The 15,595-nt window shown below is 37.8% G+C and overlaps 1 protein-coding gene across 1 annotated transcript in view; it reads left to right on the plus strand.

The window, feature by feature from the left end:
• Window positions 1–15,595, plus strand: part of LOC112586229 (bifunctional heparan sulfate N-deacetylase/N-sulfotransferase 4) — a 160,202-nt gene that overhangs the window by 100,509 nt on the left and 44,098 nt on the right. The window contains exon 5 of the mRNA XM_025290270.3: window positions 15,270–15,452. Coding sequence (XP_025146055.2) covers window positions 15,270–15,452 — 183 coding nt within the window. The remainder of the gene's footprint in view (window positions 1–15,269; window positions 15,453–15,595) is intronic.

The raw sequence follows: 15,595 nt of genomic DNA on the forward strand, positions 1-15,595 counted from the left end.
TAGCACAGCTTACACTGATCATTAAAGGACATGTTTCCTCTGCCCAGGGGCTGAACTGCCCATGATTATTCCTGGGGTTATGAATTTGCACTTCAATGACTTTTACATGGCACTATTGAAGCATGGTTGGAAAGGAGATTCAATCTTTTGAAAACAGAGTAATGCTAAGTAGCTCAGATGGGAAGCAGCTTTGGTTGGTTGTCTCCCTTCATGTAAAAACGGTACGTCTTTGTTCAGAATCAGGCCATGCTAAAAGGCAATTATGGCCAACATCGAAAACCTGGATTGTGACTTGACTATTAAAACAAGACAGAACACAAATATATTCAATAGTAATATGGTTGTGAGCATGTTTTGCCTTTTAATGACTTAGGCCTCTATTAATGTACAAGAAAAATGGAGAGTATAGCTCCTGCTCACTGAAATAGAGCCGGCGCCCGCTGTTCTCTGTTAGGACAGATGCCTTCTTCCCAACGGCTTTGATGAAGTCACAGCCCAGCTTCTTCATTCAGGAAGATTAGTGTTTATACTCTAGTTGGTCTTGAATCAAAATAGTTCTGATTTGTTAATAATTCACTAACCAAATATTATGACTGAAAAACTGGGACACTGGTAAATAATCAGATGCAGAATGGAACTTCTGTTGCATTTAGCCTGATAAATGGAAATGGAAAATACAAATAAAAAATGTAATTTAGCAATTCATTATCTCCTATTAAATACCAGCTGTTTTCAGGGATTTAGGATAGGGTGTTTTGTGTTTCCCCTCACATTTGGAGAATATGGGGAATAATTGGAAAGCAATGAAGTTATTTCACATTTTTACTAGCAAAAGTAGTGTATGGTATACCAAGGACTCATTTGTTTATTCAATAAATATTTGTTGTGCACCTAGTATTCCCTGACATCTTGCAAACCCAGGGTAGAGTGTATGAACTCAGAGAGCTTACATTTTAAAATGGGAGTGAGGGCGCGAGAAACAACCAAACAGATACATAATGTCAGGTGGTGACTGCCTTGAAGGACAAGGGTAGGGGTCTAGGGGTTCTCTTTCATTTAGGTGCGTAAGGGTGGAGCAAGGCAGACATCAGCTCATGGCATTACTTCCCTTGAGTACTGTCTGTCTATGAAATCTCATTGCACTTTGTGAAATAAAACAAAAGATTACATTTAACCATCTTGTCCTATATTGATTCTTAACTGCAGCTGTCGGAAGTGATTCTGGAGGATAAAACTTGCATTTATTAAGAAATTGCGTGAAGACTACAAAAGAGCTTCATATGTTAGATATCAAACAGTGATTTTTACTCTGGTGTAAATATATCCAACATTTTCTGGTTTGACTAGAAATCACAGTAACTATCATAAGCATGATATATGCAGTTATTTCAGCAAATCAAAGAAACACCAACTTTGCTTACAAAAGATATTACCTCTGAGATGTATATCAACTAATTAAAAACTTATTAGATATGTTAACTACTCCATAGTTACCTTAATTGAATATGCATAATGATAATACATTTTATAAAACTGTAATTTATTGTTTCTATTTATAGTAGAAAATTCTGAGAATCAGAGATGTTAATCTATATGGTAGGGCAGAGACAGTCTTAAACCCAGGCATTTTGGTTCCATATTTCATATTGGTACTGTCCCACTGTGTGCAAACCAAATCGATGTGAATTATAACAGCAACCCAAAATCCTTTATGTTTTCTGACTTAGGCAGTAAAGACTCCCAGGATAATATGTTATTATTTCTTTCTCTTTTTTTTTTAAACTGTTTGATTAGCATTATTTTCTTCATCAAACCTGCTCTGAATTAAAAACAAAAGTTTAGTTTTTTACACACCCAGGAAAAGTCTTCCTTATAATAGTCAAGGGTGTGGGATGCTAAAGCATCAGCTGAGAGCAGTAATTAATTATAAACGCCTGTGGTGAAGCTCATCTTACATGAAACCGCACTGAAAGTCACAGGGAAGGAAAGAGCTCCCTCTGCTTAGAGAAGCAGGGTGAGTGGTTGAATCAATAGCTGGAGTGTACTCAGTAGAGATTTAAAGACATGAACTAAATCATCCCTACATTTTTCCTGTCCATCTGCCCTAGAGATGGTGAAATATGTTTGACTCTGGGCCTTTCTCTGCTTCCCTTTCTTCCGTTTGCTCTCTTCCTTCCTGCCCTCCTGCCTTCTTCCTTCCTTCCACCCTCCCTCCCTTCCTTCCTTCCTTTCTTTGTTCCTTTCTTCTTGTTCTTGTCCTCTTTTTCTTTCTCCTTCTAAGACCAGTTTTAGAGAAAGACATTTTGAATGGTCTTTTGAAATCAATGTTTCTTTTATTGAAAGTTTGGAGTTAACTTTCAATTTCTAGAACACATTTCTATTAAGAAATATGCTAATCTTTCCATATGAAATAGCAATTTCTGTCTTCACTGTGTATTATTTTGAAATGTTCAAAGTCAATAATCAGTTGAAATTGTATATGTGTAGAGATATAAATATTGAAGTAGTGACCTATTTCTTTCACTTCTAAAAACATTTAATACATGAATCAAATTTTATGTTGGATCAATTCTAGGAAAAGTTCACAAAGAAATGTTAGTTTTGACCTATGTTGTTACAAATAAAATCTACCAGATAATTAAAATGATAGAAGGAGAAAAAGCAGAAAATAGAAATTAGATAAACTTGTTACCAAAGTCTCTGGCAGAACCTTGGGTGTGAGCACTGATTCTGAATTCACATACCCAACTTTGAGCAATGATTTGCTGGGATTCCATCTATAATCTCAGAGAGAACACTCAAACCCTTTGATCTTCATGAACCTTTTCTCTAAAACAGGGTGAGTTCTTAGTACTTTATCAATACAACAAAAATGAACATAAAGCCCCATGGCAAAGTTATATAAATAAATTAATATTATGATTCAACAGCATCATGTGTTTAAAAAAATCAATCATGGATGAAATTTTCAATATATGATACTTAAAAAAAAATAAAGTGGTATAATTCAATAGTGAATTCCAAGCTAATGATGGGCTTTTAGACTGAGTGTCAAAGTAATATAACTGTGTTAGATTTGGGCAAATGTTCCTTACTTTTGGCATCTGAAAACATAGACATATGCATATACCAAGTTATTAGTTGCCCAGGACTGAAAAGGTAGCATTGGGGTGCCTCTAATTATAATACAACAATTATGTCATAAGTGCTTAAAGCTGGTAATGTTGGTATAGTGCTTAAAACTTGGTAATGAGTGCTTAAAACTTGGCAATGTTAAGCGTAGTTTAATTCTTAGTATCTCTTGGTGGTTCCAGCCTATGTTCAGAACAAAAAGACATAAGATCTCCTTTTATAGGAAATATATGAGTACAATGCCAAAGCCCATCAGATGAACCATCAGAGATGCCTTCCCCTATATTCCATCTATCTTCACATTTTATGAGAACTAAAAGCCTAATCAATAATTTAACAAACTAATGGACATATTTTTAAACACAATGAACTCTTTCTGAAGAGCAGCACACTGATAGGACCACAGAGGCAAAAATGGAAACTAACCACTAATATTTAATGTTTATCTGTGCTGTGGCATGAAGACAGGGCTAGCTCCTTTAAAACAGGATACATTTCTTCTTGCTCTGCAAAGTTATTGTATCTTCCTGTATTTGTTATAATACTGTGCTTTTCCTATGAACCAGGTATCTGACAACTCTGTGAACAATTGCATTTTTAGAGGCACTATAAGGCACAGAATTGATACCCAAATATTTCAAGTGTACTTTAAATAAGAATATATGCTCTAAAAATGATTTTAAATTCCTATTTAAGCTACTACACTTGATTTTCTGGTTATGGATATTAGCATCCATACAATTTACAGTGCCATTGTGTTTGTCATACAAGTAGGAAAAGCCAGAAAACTGTTCTGGTATTGGCAGTCTAAAAATATTTTTGCTCAATTTAGAGAAAGTTGATGCTTCATTTTCTGGATAAAATAAAGCCTTTGTTTTTGGGTTTTTTTTTTTTCCCACTTTTTTCCCTTATCCTTTCTACTTAATAAGAGAGACAAAATAAAATGATATACAAAACAATTGAATGACTTGCAGCTAAAGACTCAGAAGAGCAGTCACTTGCCCACATTTACAGAATAATATTTTGTTTGTTGCTGCAACAGGCTGTGCTTTTACCCACATTTAAAAATTAGCCTCCCCATGGCTCAGCAGGGGAAGAATTCACCTGCAATTCAGGAGACACAGATTCGATCCCTGGATTCAGGATAAGATCCCCTGGAGGAGGAAATGACAACCCCCTTCAGTATTCTTGCCTGGGAAATTCCATGAACAGAGAACCCCGGGGGTTACAGTCCAGATGGTCACAGAATCAGACACAACTGAGCACGTGCATGACGAAATGAAAGGTTACCCTTTAGAGTCCCATTATTTTTATCCAATTCCCTGTTACCAACATTTATATATCACTTTATTTAAAACCTCCTCTTTCTTTGAACAGTAGATACCTCCTTCCATAGATTTATTCCAGGTCATGATTTTCCTAAATTTGGTGCATGTGTATTGCACTTGACATTGAGAAACTCTGTTTTATGTTTTTAATGAATAATTAGACTATGAGAGTACCTTCCAGCTTGATTTTAATTTTTACGACAGATTAAAGGAAGAATTTAGATTTCATTCATGTTTGGTTATAATAGAGTTGAGAGTGTGGAGAGCGAGGGAGAGACACATGTCTCAGAGACAGTGACAAGGTGCAGGCGGCCCAGAGGCCAGCGTGGTGGCAGAGGCCTGGCCTCAGTGACCCCTCTGGAAGACTTGCCAACAGGGGGCCTACTGACATCAGCATTGGATATCTCATTCTTAAACTCATCCGTTGAACATGATGTCTATGAATGGTAAAGCGCTGCTTGTCTGAATCCACGCAAATCTCTGAGCTACAGTATTTCCAGGTCCAGTTGGTTTGCATTTGTAAACCATTTGCAGCATGTATCACAGTCATATCTTTTCTAGATGATGCTTTGGGAAGTATTGGGCAAGAGTAGTTTTACTATATCCTTAAGGAAATAACAATCAGAATAAAAGCACAGGATAAGTGGAGGAATATATTGTTTAGTTGCAAAGTCGTGTCCGACTCCCCATGGACTATAGCCCTCCAGGCTGCTCTGTCCATGGGATTTCCCAAGCAAAAATACTGAAGTGTGTTGCCATCTCCTTCTCCAGGGGATCTTCCTGACCCAGGGATCAAACTCACATCCCCTGCATTGGCAGGCAGATTTTTTACCACTGAACCATCAGGGAAACCTGTGGTGAACATATACTGTCATGTAAAAAAAGTAGCAATATATTATGTCTGTAAAAATTTATTTACAACTATTTTATACTGAATTTCTTTTGACATTCCTTATCTATGCTTCTGAAAACATCCACTATTAATTTGTCTTACTCTTCCTCCATGCTTTGAATAGTTTTTTTTTTTTTTTTTTTTTTTTTTTAATAAACAAGACATGTGGCCAGAAATCCTAAAACTAAAATGTTCTGTCTGCTCAATAGGCACTTTTAGCAACTCATATATGCACAGTTAAGCTGTGCTTACAGAATTTTTCTTCTTAAAGTGCAGTCAGTTGACCATGTACCAGCACTAATTTATTTCTAACCAGTAAAACATGCACACATGCTGCCTGGTACACAGCTATTGGAACTGTTGTGGCCAGGTTGCTCGCCTTTTTTCTCAGCAATGGGACATTTAAATGCAGAGGCGTGCCTCAGCTTAGAACCACACAATGTCTCCAGACTGCTTTCTTCCAAACGTGCATTTTCCATTAGCCTTGCATCCGTGTTTTACTTCCTTCAGAAAGCACAACTTGTTCTCCTAAGGAAATTCTGGATAAACGACAAAATTAGTAGGCCACAAAATCTTTTAAGAGCGTTATGGCAATGCCCACTCTATAGTACACATCTGCTCATGATATAAAAATAATTTTTACCATATTCTCCAAGTAGTATTTTTTATTTATGGTTTTGTCGGATTTTAGATGACAGGTGCCTTAAAATTCCATTTTAAAATAACAGTGCTAGAGGGCAGGTGGGAGATTTCTAGGACCTTATAATATTTCTTCAGACATTTGCCTGCAGCCTGGTTTTTCATAATAATTTCAGTCCTGAGGAACTATAATTATCCTGGACAATTCTACTTATACTGTCTTATTTCTTAATTACAGTAGTGACATGAGATAAATGTACACTTATTGGGATCAAATGCATATTATTTTGTGGTGATTACAAAGATGTTTTCATGACAGCAATTGCAATTATATGGTCCTCAACTAGTGATACTATGTTATGTTCTAAAAAATCTATAATTAAGTCCTGCCAAGAGGGCACTTTCTATTTGGGGGAAAAAAAAATGAGCTTAAAAGTGAGAGAGAGTTTGACCAATGTAAAGACCCTGAACCTGTTCAAATGATTCCACATGAATCTCAAAATCATTGTATCAACTAACATTTGAGGAATTTAATTTAAATTTATATCTAAACAAGCTTTGTAAAGAATATTCTTTAAAATGGTTTTTCTCTCTTTTGACCTTTAAAATAAAAAGCTTTGAATACACCCCGGGGGGTTGGAGGGCAGGTAGAAATGGACTGGAAATATAATAGGCGTAATACTGCCTTCAAAGATAAATTTGTAGCCTATCTGTAAAATTCTTTTCAAATGCTATAACTTGTTGTCTTAAAAATAATCGTGTGAGTCCAAAAATAATTTATGTTCTGTTGTCATTCTGAGTTAAAAAAGAAAACCTTTATGTTGCCAAGATAATACCTAGATTTTCTACTTTCTTCTATAGAAGTATTCATATTTTGGTCTTTTATTTTCAAAAGGCAAAAGTAAAGCAATGATGGATGTCAAACTCTATACATAAAACTGTTTAGGTGAAGGTTTGGGGTATATCATGTATCAGCTTTGCCTAGGTTTTAGATTCTGCTCTGCCGTTGAATATGGGACCTGAACAAATTATTTAACTATGCCTCAGTCCATGGGATTGCTAAGAGTCGGACACGACTGAGCGACTTCACTTTCACTTTTCACCTTCATGCATTGGAGAAGGAAATGGCAACCCACTCCAGTGTTCTTGCCTGGAGAATCCCAGGGACGGGGGAGCCTGGTGGGCTGCCGTCTATGGGGTCGCGCAGAGTTGGACACCTGAAGTGACTTAGCAGCAGCAGCAGCGGTGGTTTCTTCATCTGTCGAAGGGGACAATAACCATACCTGCCTTATAAGGCTGTGGTGAGGACTTAATCGTTTCATACACGTAAAGGGCTTAGAGTTATGCCTAACACATAGTAAGCGTTATATACTTGATGGTGATATTTTATGCAGTTCAGGATTTTGAGGAGAATAGTCCAAGTTCTCCCACTCTCCTCCCTGCCTTCAGCCATGGTGAGGAGTATCTTTAACCAGCTTAGTGGACTGTCCTCAGAAGATCCTTTTCAGCCTTCTAGTAAAGGGCATTCCATGAATCTGATACCTTTGACTTACAGCTTATACTACCTTACCAGAGTGCTATTTTCTTAATTCTTGTGCAAGCTAAAGCTCTATTTTTTTCTAGTTTTATTGAGATATGATTGCCATACTGCATTGTTTAAGTTCAAGGTGTTTTAAAAATAAAATAAAATTTAAAAAAAAAAGTTCAAGGTGTACAGCACAATGACTTGACTTAACATACATTATGAAATGATTACCACAAGAATTTTAGTGACTATCCATTATTTTATATGGACACAAAATTAAAGAAATTAGAAAAGAAATATTTTCTCCTCGTGATGAGAACTTATAATTTACTCTCTTTACAAGTTTCATGCATAACATACAGAAGTGTTAATTGTATTTATCATGTTGTACATTATATCCTTTGTAGTTATTGATCTTGTAACTGGAAGTTTATACCTTTTGACTACCTTCATCCACTCCCTTCTCCCTCTTCCCACCGCCTCGCCTCTGGTTGCCACAAATCTGATCTCTTTTTCTGTGAGATTTTATATTTGTTTGTTTGTTTTTGACATATAATTGATGTACCACACTATCTTAGTCTCTGGTATACAACATAGTGATTCATTATTTCTATACTTTTTTTTTTTGCTTTTTTAAAATTTTTTTTAATATAAATTTATTTATTTTAATTGGAGAGGGAGAGGGTGGGATGATTTGGGAGAATGGCATTGAAACATGTATAATATCATATATTTCTATACATTTTTAAAGGACCACCACAATATGTCTAGTTACTATCTACCACCATACAAAGGTATTACATATTTATTGACTATATTCCCCACACTGTATATTTCATGAGTCATTGATTTTGCAACTAAAAGTTTGTACCTTCTAATCTCTCTCACTTATTTCTCTTCCCCCTGAGCCCCCTTATCTCTGGCCAACACCTTCTTGTTTTGTATATCTGTGACCCTTGTTTCTGTTTTGTTATGTTTGTTCATTTGTTTTGTGTTTTAGATTCCACATGTAAGTGAAATCATACAGCATTTGTCTTTCTCTGTCTGATTTATTTCAGTCAATATAATACTCTCTAAGTCCATCCATATCACAAATGGCAAGATTTCATTCCTTTTATGGCTAAGTAATATTCCATAATATATATGTGTTACCATATATATATAGCATCTTCTTGATCCATTCATCTAATGATCGGCATTCAGGTTGCTTCCATATCTTGACTATTATAGATTACACTGCAAAAAAGATAGGCATGCATGTATCTTTTCTAACTTGTGCTTTCATTTTCATCATATACATACCCCAGAGTAGAATTGCTGGATCATGGTAGTTATCTTTTTAATTTTTTGAAGAACCTCCATACTGTTTCTCACAGTAGCTGCACCAATTTACATTCCTAGCAATATAGCATGAGGATTCTCTTTTCTCCACATCCTATCCAACACTTGTTATTTATTGTCTCTTTTTATAATAGTCATTCTGACAGGTTTGAGATGATATCTTACTGTGGTTTTCATTTGCGTGTCCCTAATAATGACTAGAGATCACTTCTAGAAAATTAGAGATACCAAGGGAACATTTCATGCAAAGATAGGCTCGATAAAGGACAGAAATGGTATAGACCTAAGAGAAGCAGAAAATATTAAGAAGAGGTGTCGAGAATACACAGAAGAACTGTACAAAAAAGATTTTCACGACCCACATAATCATGATGGTGTGATCACTGACCTAGAGCCAGGCATCCTGGAATGTGAAGTCAAGAGGGCCTTAGAAAGCATCACTGCAAACAAAGCTAGTGAATGTGATGGAATTCCAGTTGAGCTATTTCAATCCTGAAAGATGATGCTGTGAAAGTGCTGCACTCAATATGCCAACAAATTTGGAAAACTCAGCAGTGGCCACAGGACTGGAAAAGGTCAGTTTTCATTCCAATCCCAAAGAAAGGCAATGCCAAAGAATGCTCAAAGTACTGCACAATTGCACTCATCTCACACGCTAGTAAAGTAATGCTCAAAATTCTCCAAGCCAGGCTTCAGCAATACGTGAACCGTGAACTTCCAGATGTTCAAGCTGGTTTTAGAAAAGGCAGAGGAACCAGAGACAAAATTGCCAACATCCACTGGATCATGGAAAAAGCAAGAGAGTTCCAGAAAAACATCTATTTCTGCTTTATTGACCATGCCAAAGCCTTTGACTGTGTGGATCACAATCAACTGTGGAAAATTCTGAAAGAGATGGGAATACCAGACCACCTGACCTGCCTCTTGAGAAACCTGTATGCAGGTCAGGAAGCAACAGTTAGAACTGGACATGGAACAACAGACTGGATCCAAATAGGAAAAGGAGTATATTAAGGTTATATATTGTCACCTTGCTTATTTAACTTATATGCAGAGTACATCATGAGAAATGCTGGGCTGGAAGAAGGACAAGCTGGAATCAAGATTGCCGGGAGAAATATCAATCACCTCAGATATGCAGATGACACCACCCTTATGGCAGAAAGTGAAGAGGAACTAAAAAGCCTCTTGAGGAAGGTGAAAGAGGAGAGTGAAAAAGTTGGCTTAAAACTCAACATTCAGAAAACGAAGATCATGGCATCTGGTCCCATCACTTTATGGGAAATAGATGGGGAAACAGTGGAAACAGTGTCAGACTTTGTTTTTGGGGGCTCCAAAATCACTGCAGATGGTCACTGCAGCGATGAAATTAAAAAACGCTTACTCCTTGGGAGGAAAGTTATGACCAACCTAGATAGCATATTCAAAAGCAGAGACATTACTTTGCCAACAAAGGTCCATCTAATATGGATGTGAGAGTTGGACTGTGAAGAAAGCTGAGTGCCAAAGAATTGATTCTTTTGAACTGTGGTGTTGAAGAAGACTCTTGAGAGTCCCTTGGACTGTAGGGAGATCCAACCAGTCCATTCTGAAGGAGATCAGCCTTGGGATTTCTTTGGAAGGAATGATGCTAAAGCTGAAACTCCAGTACTTTGGCCACCTCATGCGAAGAGTTGACTCATTGGAAAAGACTCTGATGCTGGGAGGGATTGGGGGCAGGAGGAGAAGGGGACGACAGAGGATGAGATGGCTGGATGGCATCACCGACTCGATGGACGTGAGTCTGAGTGAACTCCGGGAGTTGGTGATGGACAGGGAGGCCTGGCATGCTGCGGTTCATGGGGTCGCAAAGAGTCCGACACAACTGAGCGACTGAACTGAACTGAATAATGATGTACGGAGAAGGTAATGGCACCCCACTCCAGTACTCTTGTCTGGAAAATCCCATGGACGGAGGAGCCTGGTAGGCTGCAGTCCATGGGGTCACTAAGAGTCTGACACGACTGAGCGACGTCACTTTCACTTTCACTTGCATGCATTGGAGAAGGAAATGGCAACCCACTCCAGTGTTCTTGTATGGAGAATCCCAGGGATGGGGGAGCCTGGTGGGCTTCCGTCTATGGGGTTGCACAGAGTCGGACACAACTAAAGTGATTTAGCAGCAGCAGCAGCAGCAATAATGATGTAAAGCATTCTTTCATGTGCTTCTTGGCTATCTATAAGTCTTCTTCCCAAAATCATGTCTATATAGACCCACTGTCCATTTTTTAAGTGGGTTGTTTGGACTTTTTTGGTGTTTTTTTGTTGTTGTTTGAATTCTTCATATACTTTAGATCAGTCAGTTCAGTTCACGCGTGCAGTTGTGTCCAACTCTTTGTGACCTCATTGACTGCAGCATGCCAGGCTTCACTGTCCATCAACAGCTCCCAGAGCTTGTTCAAACTCATGTCCATCAAGCCCGTGATGCCAACCAACAATGTTCTGTAGTCCCCTTCTCCTTTTACCTTCAATCTTTCCCAGCATCAGGGTCTTTCTCATGAGTCAGCTCTTTGCATCTGGTGGCCAAACTATTGGAGCTTCAACTTCAACATCAGTCCTTCCAAAGTATATTCAGGACTGATTTCCTTTAGAATTGACTAGTTGGATCTCCTTGCTGTCCAAGGAACTCCCAAGAGTCTTCCCAACACCACAGTTCAAAAGCATTAATTCTTCAGTACTCAGGTTTCTTTATGGTCCAACTCTCACATCCATACATGACTACTGAAAAAACCATAGCTTTGACTAGATGGACTTTTGTTGGCAAAGTAATGTCTCTGCTTTTTAATATGCTGTCTAGGTTGGTCATAGCTTTTCTTCCAAGGAGTAAGCATCTTTTAATTTCACAGCTGCAGTCACTACCTGCAATGATTTTGGAGCCCCAAAATGTAAAGTCTCTCACCGTTTCCATTGTTTCCCAATCTATTTACCATGAAGTGATGGGACCAGATGCTATGATCTTAGTTTTTTGAATGCTGAGTTTCAAGCCAGGTTTTTACTTTCCTCTTTCATTTTCATCAAAAGGCTAAGAAGAAGGAAAAAAGAAAAAGAAAAAAAAAAAGGCTCTTCAGTTCTTCTTCGCCTTCCATAAGGGTGATGTCATCTGCATATCTCAGGTTATTGATATTTCTCCTGGCAATCTTGATTCCAGCTTGTGCTTCATCAGGCCCAGCATTTCACATGATGTACTCTGCATATAAGTCAGATAAGCAAGGTGACAATACACAGGTTTGACGTTCTCCTTTTTCAATTTGAAACCAGTCTATTGTTCCATGTCCTGCTGTAACTGTTGCTTCCTGACCTGCATACAGATTTCTCAGGAGGCAGGTAAGGTGGTCTGATGAATTTTCCACAGTTTGTTGTTGTCCACACAGTCAAAGGCTATGACATAGTCAGTGAAGCAGAAGTAGATGTTTTTCTGGAATTATCTTGGTTTTTCTATGATGCAACGAATGTTGGCAATTTGATATCTGATCTCTACCTTTTCAAAATACAGCTCAAACATCTGGAAGCTCTCAGTTCATGTAGTGTTGAAGTCTAGCTTGGAGAATTTTGAGCATTGTTTTGCTAGTGTGTGGGATGAGTGCAATTGTGCAGTACTTTGAACAACTTTTGGCATTGCCTTTCCTTGGGATTGGAATGAAAACTGACCTTTTCGTCTTGTGGCCACTACTGAGTTTTCCAAATTTGCTGGCATAATGAGCGTGACACTCAATCTTTTGAGTGCAAATTTGCTGGCATACTGAGTGCAACAGCATCATCTTTTAGAATTTGAAATAGCTCAACTGGAATTCCATCCCCTCCACTAGCTTTGTTTGTAGTGACCTTCCTAAGTAGACTTCACATTCCAGGATGTCTGGCTCTAGGTGAGTGATCACACCATCATGGTTATCTTGGTCATGAAGATCTTTTTTGTATAGTTCTTCTGTGTATTCTTGCCACCTCTTCTTCATATCAGTTGACATCTTTTTTGGTGTTAATTCTAGAAGGTCTTGTAGGTCTTAACTGAACCATTCAACTTCAACTTTTTTGGCATTAGTGATTGGGGTATAGACTTGGATTACTATGCTATTGAATGGTTTGCCTTGGAAACAAAGAGAGATCATTCTATTGTTTTTGAGATTGCACCCAAGTACTGCATTTCAGACTCTTTTGTTGACTATGAGGGCTAATCCATTTCTTCTAAGGGATTCTTGTCCACAGTAGTAAATATAATGATCATCTGAATTAAATTCACCCATTTCAGTCGATTTTAGTTCACTGATTCCTAAAATGTCAATGTTCACTCTTGCCATCTCCTATTTGATCACTTCCAATTCGCCTTGATTCATGGACATAACATTCCAGGTTCCTATGCAGTATTGTTCTTTACAGCATCAGACTTTACTTCTATCATCAGTCACATCCACAACTAGGCTTTGCTTTTGCTTTGGCTCAGCCTCTTCATTCTTTCTGAAGCTGTTTCTCCAATAGCATATTGGGCACCTACCGACCTGGGGAGTTCATCTTGCGGTGTCATCTTTTTGCCTTTCCATACTGTTCATGGGGTTCTCAAGGAAAGAATGCCGAAGTGGTTTGCCATTCCCTTCTCCATTGGACCACATTTTGTCAGACCTCTCCACCAATACCCATCAGTCTTGGGTGGCCCTACATGGCATGGCTCATAGTTTCATTGAGTTAGATAGTAATTCATATTTTAGATAGTAACCCAATAAAGCTCTACTATTTTTAAGGTGAAAGATGTCTTCCCTACATGATATTACTCTTACTTTTCTCATGAAGTTAATGAAATAATTGTATTCGTTGTTCCAAAATATATATGTAAATAGTAAATAATAAAATGTATTTTTAAAATGCTTACATGTGTATATGAGGTTGAGGAACAAGTAGAAGTATTGTCTATGGTAGAAAATGATGAGCTCCCTTTTTAATGAGTTGCATTTGTAATTTCTTCAGTTTAGACCAAGATTATGCAAGTTCTCTTTTATTTGGTATTATTTTTTTCATTCCAGCTGCAATCCTTGATGAGTTGTATATAAGATTATATCTTGAATCACATTCAAATTTTTGTTGCTCTCTCAAGAGCAATCAATCTAGATTTTTACTTTTTCCTAGACTCTGATCCACAATACCCAAATGCTGCAATATATTTAAAGTTAATCCTGAGAAAAGAAAAGTTATAAAAAAGTAATAAGTATGGAAGAGTAGTTGGCTAAAGGCAATCAGTGGCTGTGCAAACATTAACAGTTTCTTTATTGCAGTAAAAATTCCTCATTAGACCACAAAAAGATAAGTATTCTTAAGTTTGATTTCATTTCAACCCATATACATATATAGACTAAAAAAGTTCTGAAACAATTGTTTAATTTTAAAACTGGAATGATTCTGGTTCTTTGCTAGTCTGGAAGTTATTAGATTATTGAATTTGATAGTGTTGATTCCACAATGAGGAAAAAAGCTAATATGTAAAGTAACACTATACTTTTAATGAACAATGAGGTTGGCTTATCCCAATTTCAATTTTTATTTTTAGAGTGAGCTTAAAAGTGACTTTGAAATAGAAATCATATGTGTGACTTTCTACCAGTATTCAGTTCAGTTCAGTCTCTCAGTCGTGTCCGACTCTTTGCGACCCCATGAACCGCAACACTCCAGGCCTCCCTGTCCATCACCAACTCCCAGAGTTCACTCAAACTCACATCCATTGAGTCAGTGATGCCATCCAGCCATCTCATCTTCTGTCATCCCCTTCTCCTCCTGCCCCCAATCCCTCCCAGCATCAGAGTCTTTTCCAATGAGTCAACTCTTCGCATGAGGTGACCAAAGTACTGGAGTTTCAGCTTTAGCTTGCAAACTGCCATAACAAGACATTACAGACTGGGTGGTTTAAACAACATACATTTATTTTCTCAGTTTTTGAGGTTACAAGTCCATGATGGAGGTGCCAGAAAATTCAGTTTTTTCCTGACTTAAAGACAGCCACTTTCTGGCTGTGTTCCCAATTGGCCTCTCTTCTGTGCATTGCAGGAGTGAGGGAGCAAAAGAGAGAGACAGAGAGAAAAGGAGAGAGAGGCGGGGAATGCACTGTGGTATTTGTTTTCTTATAAGACCACCAGACCATCAATCTAGGATCCTTATGACTTCATTTAAGCTGAATTACCTCCCTAAAGAACCTACCTCTGAATACAGTCACATTGGGAGTTACAGTTTCAACATGTGAATGTGGAGGGCGGGACTACGATTCAGTCCCTAATACCACCTAAAATGATAATTGTACTTCTTATAAAATTCCACGTTTAGGTGAAGTTCCTCTTAGAGCTTCCATGCCACTTTTGAGCATATGCATATGATATTTCTGGTCATTTTTATTTTTCAGATCAGCATTTTCATGACCCATCTGTCAAACTATGGGAATGACCGCCTAGGGTTGTACACCTTTGTGAACCTGGCCAACTTCGTTCAGAGCTGGACCAACCTGAAATTGCAAACTCTGCCTCCAGTGCAACTAGCGCACAAGTACTTTGAGCTCTTCCCTGAGCAAAAAGATCCTCTCTGGCAGGTAACACTGAACATTCTCTCCTGGGGTGAAAGAAAAAAACTAGCAATTTGTGAGCGCTGAATTGATGTTGGAAACTCTGCTGGAAATACTATAGCTGGCATTTAACACAAACTTCTTTTTTATCCACTAGTTGTATTCTCTTC

This window comes from Bubalus bubalis, chromosome 7 (assembly GCF_019923935.1).
Source record: "Bubalus bubalis isolate 160015118507 breed Murrah chromosome 7, NDDB_SH_1, whole genome shotgun sequence".
NCBI lineage: Eukaryota > Metazoa > Chordata > Mammalia > Artiodactyla > Bovidae > Bubalus > Bubalus bubalis.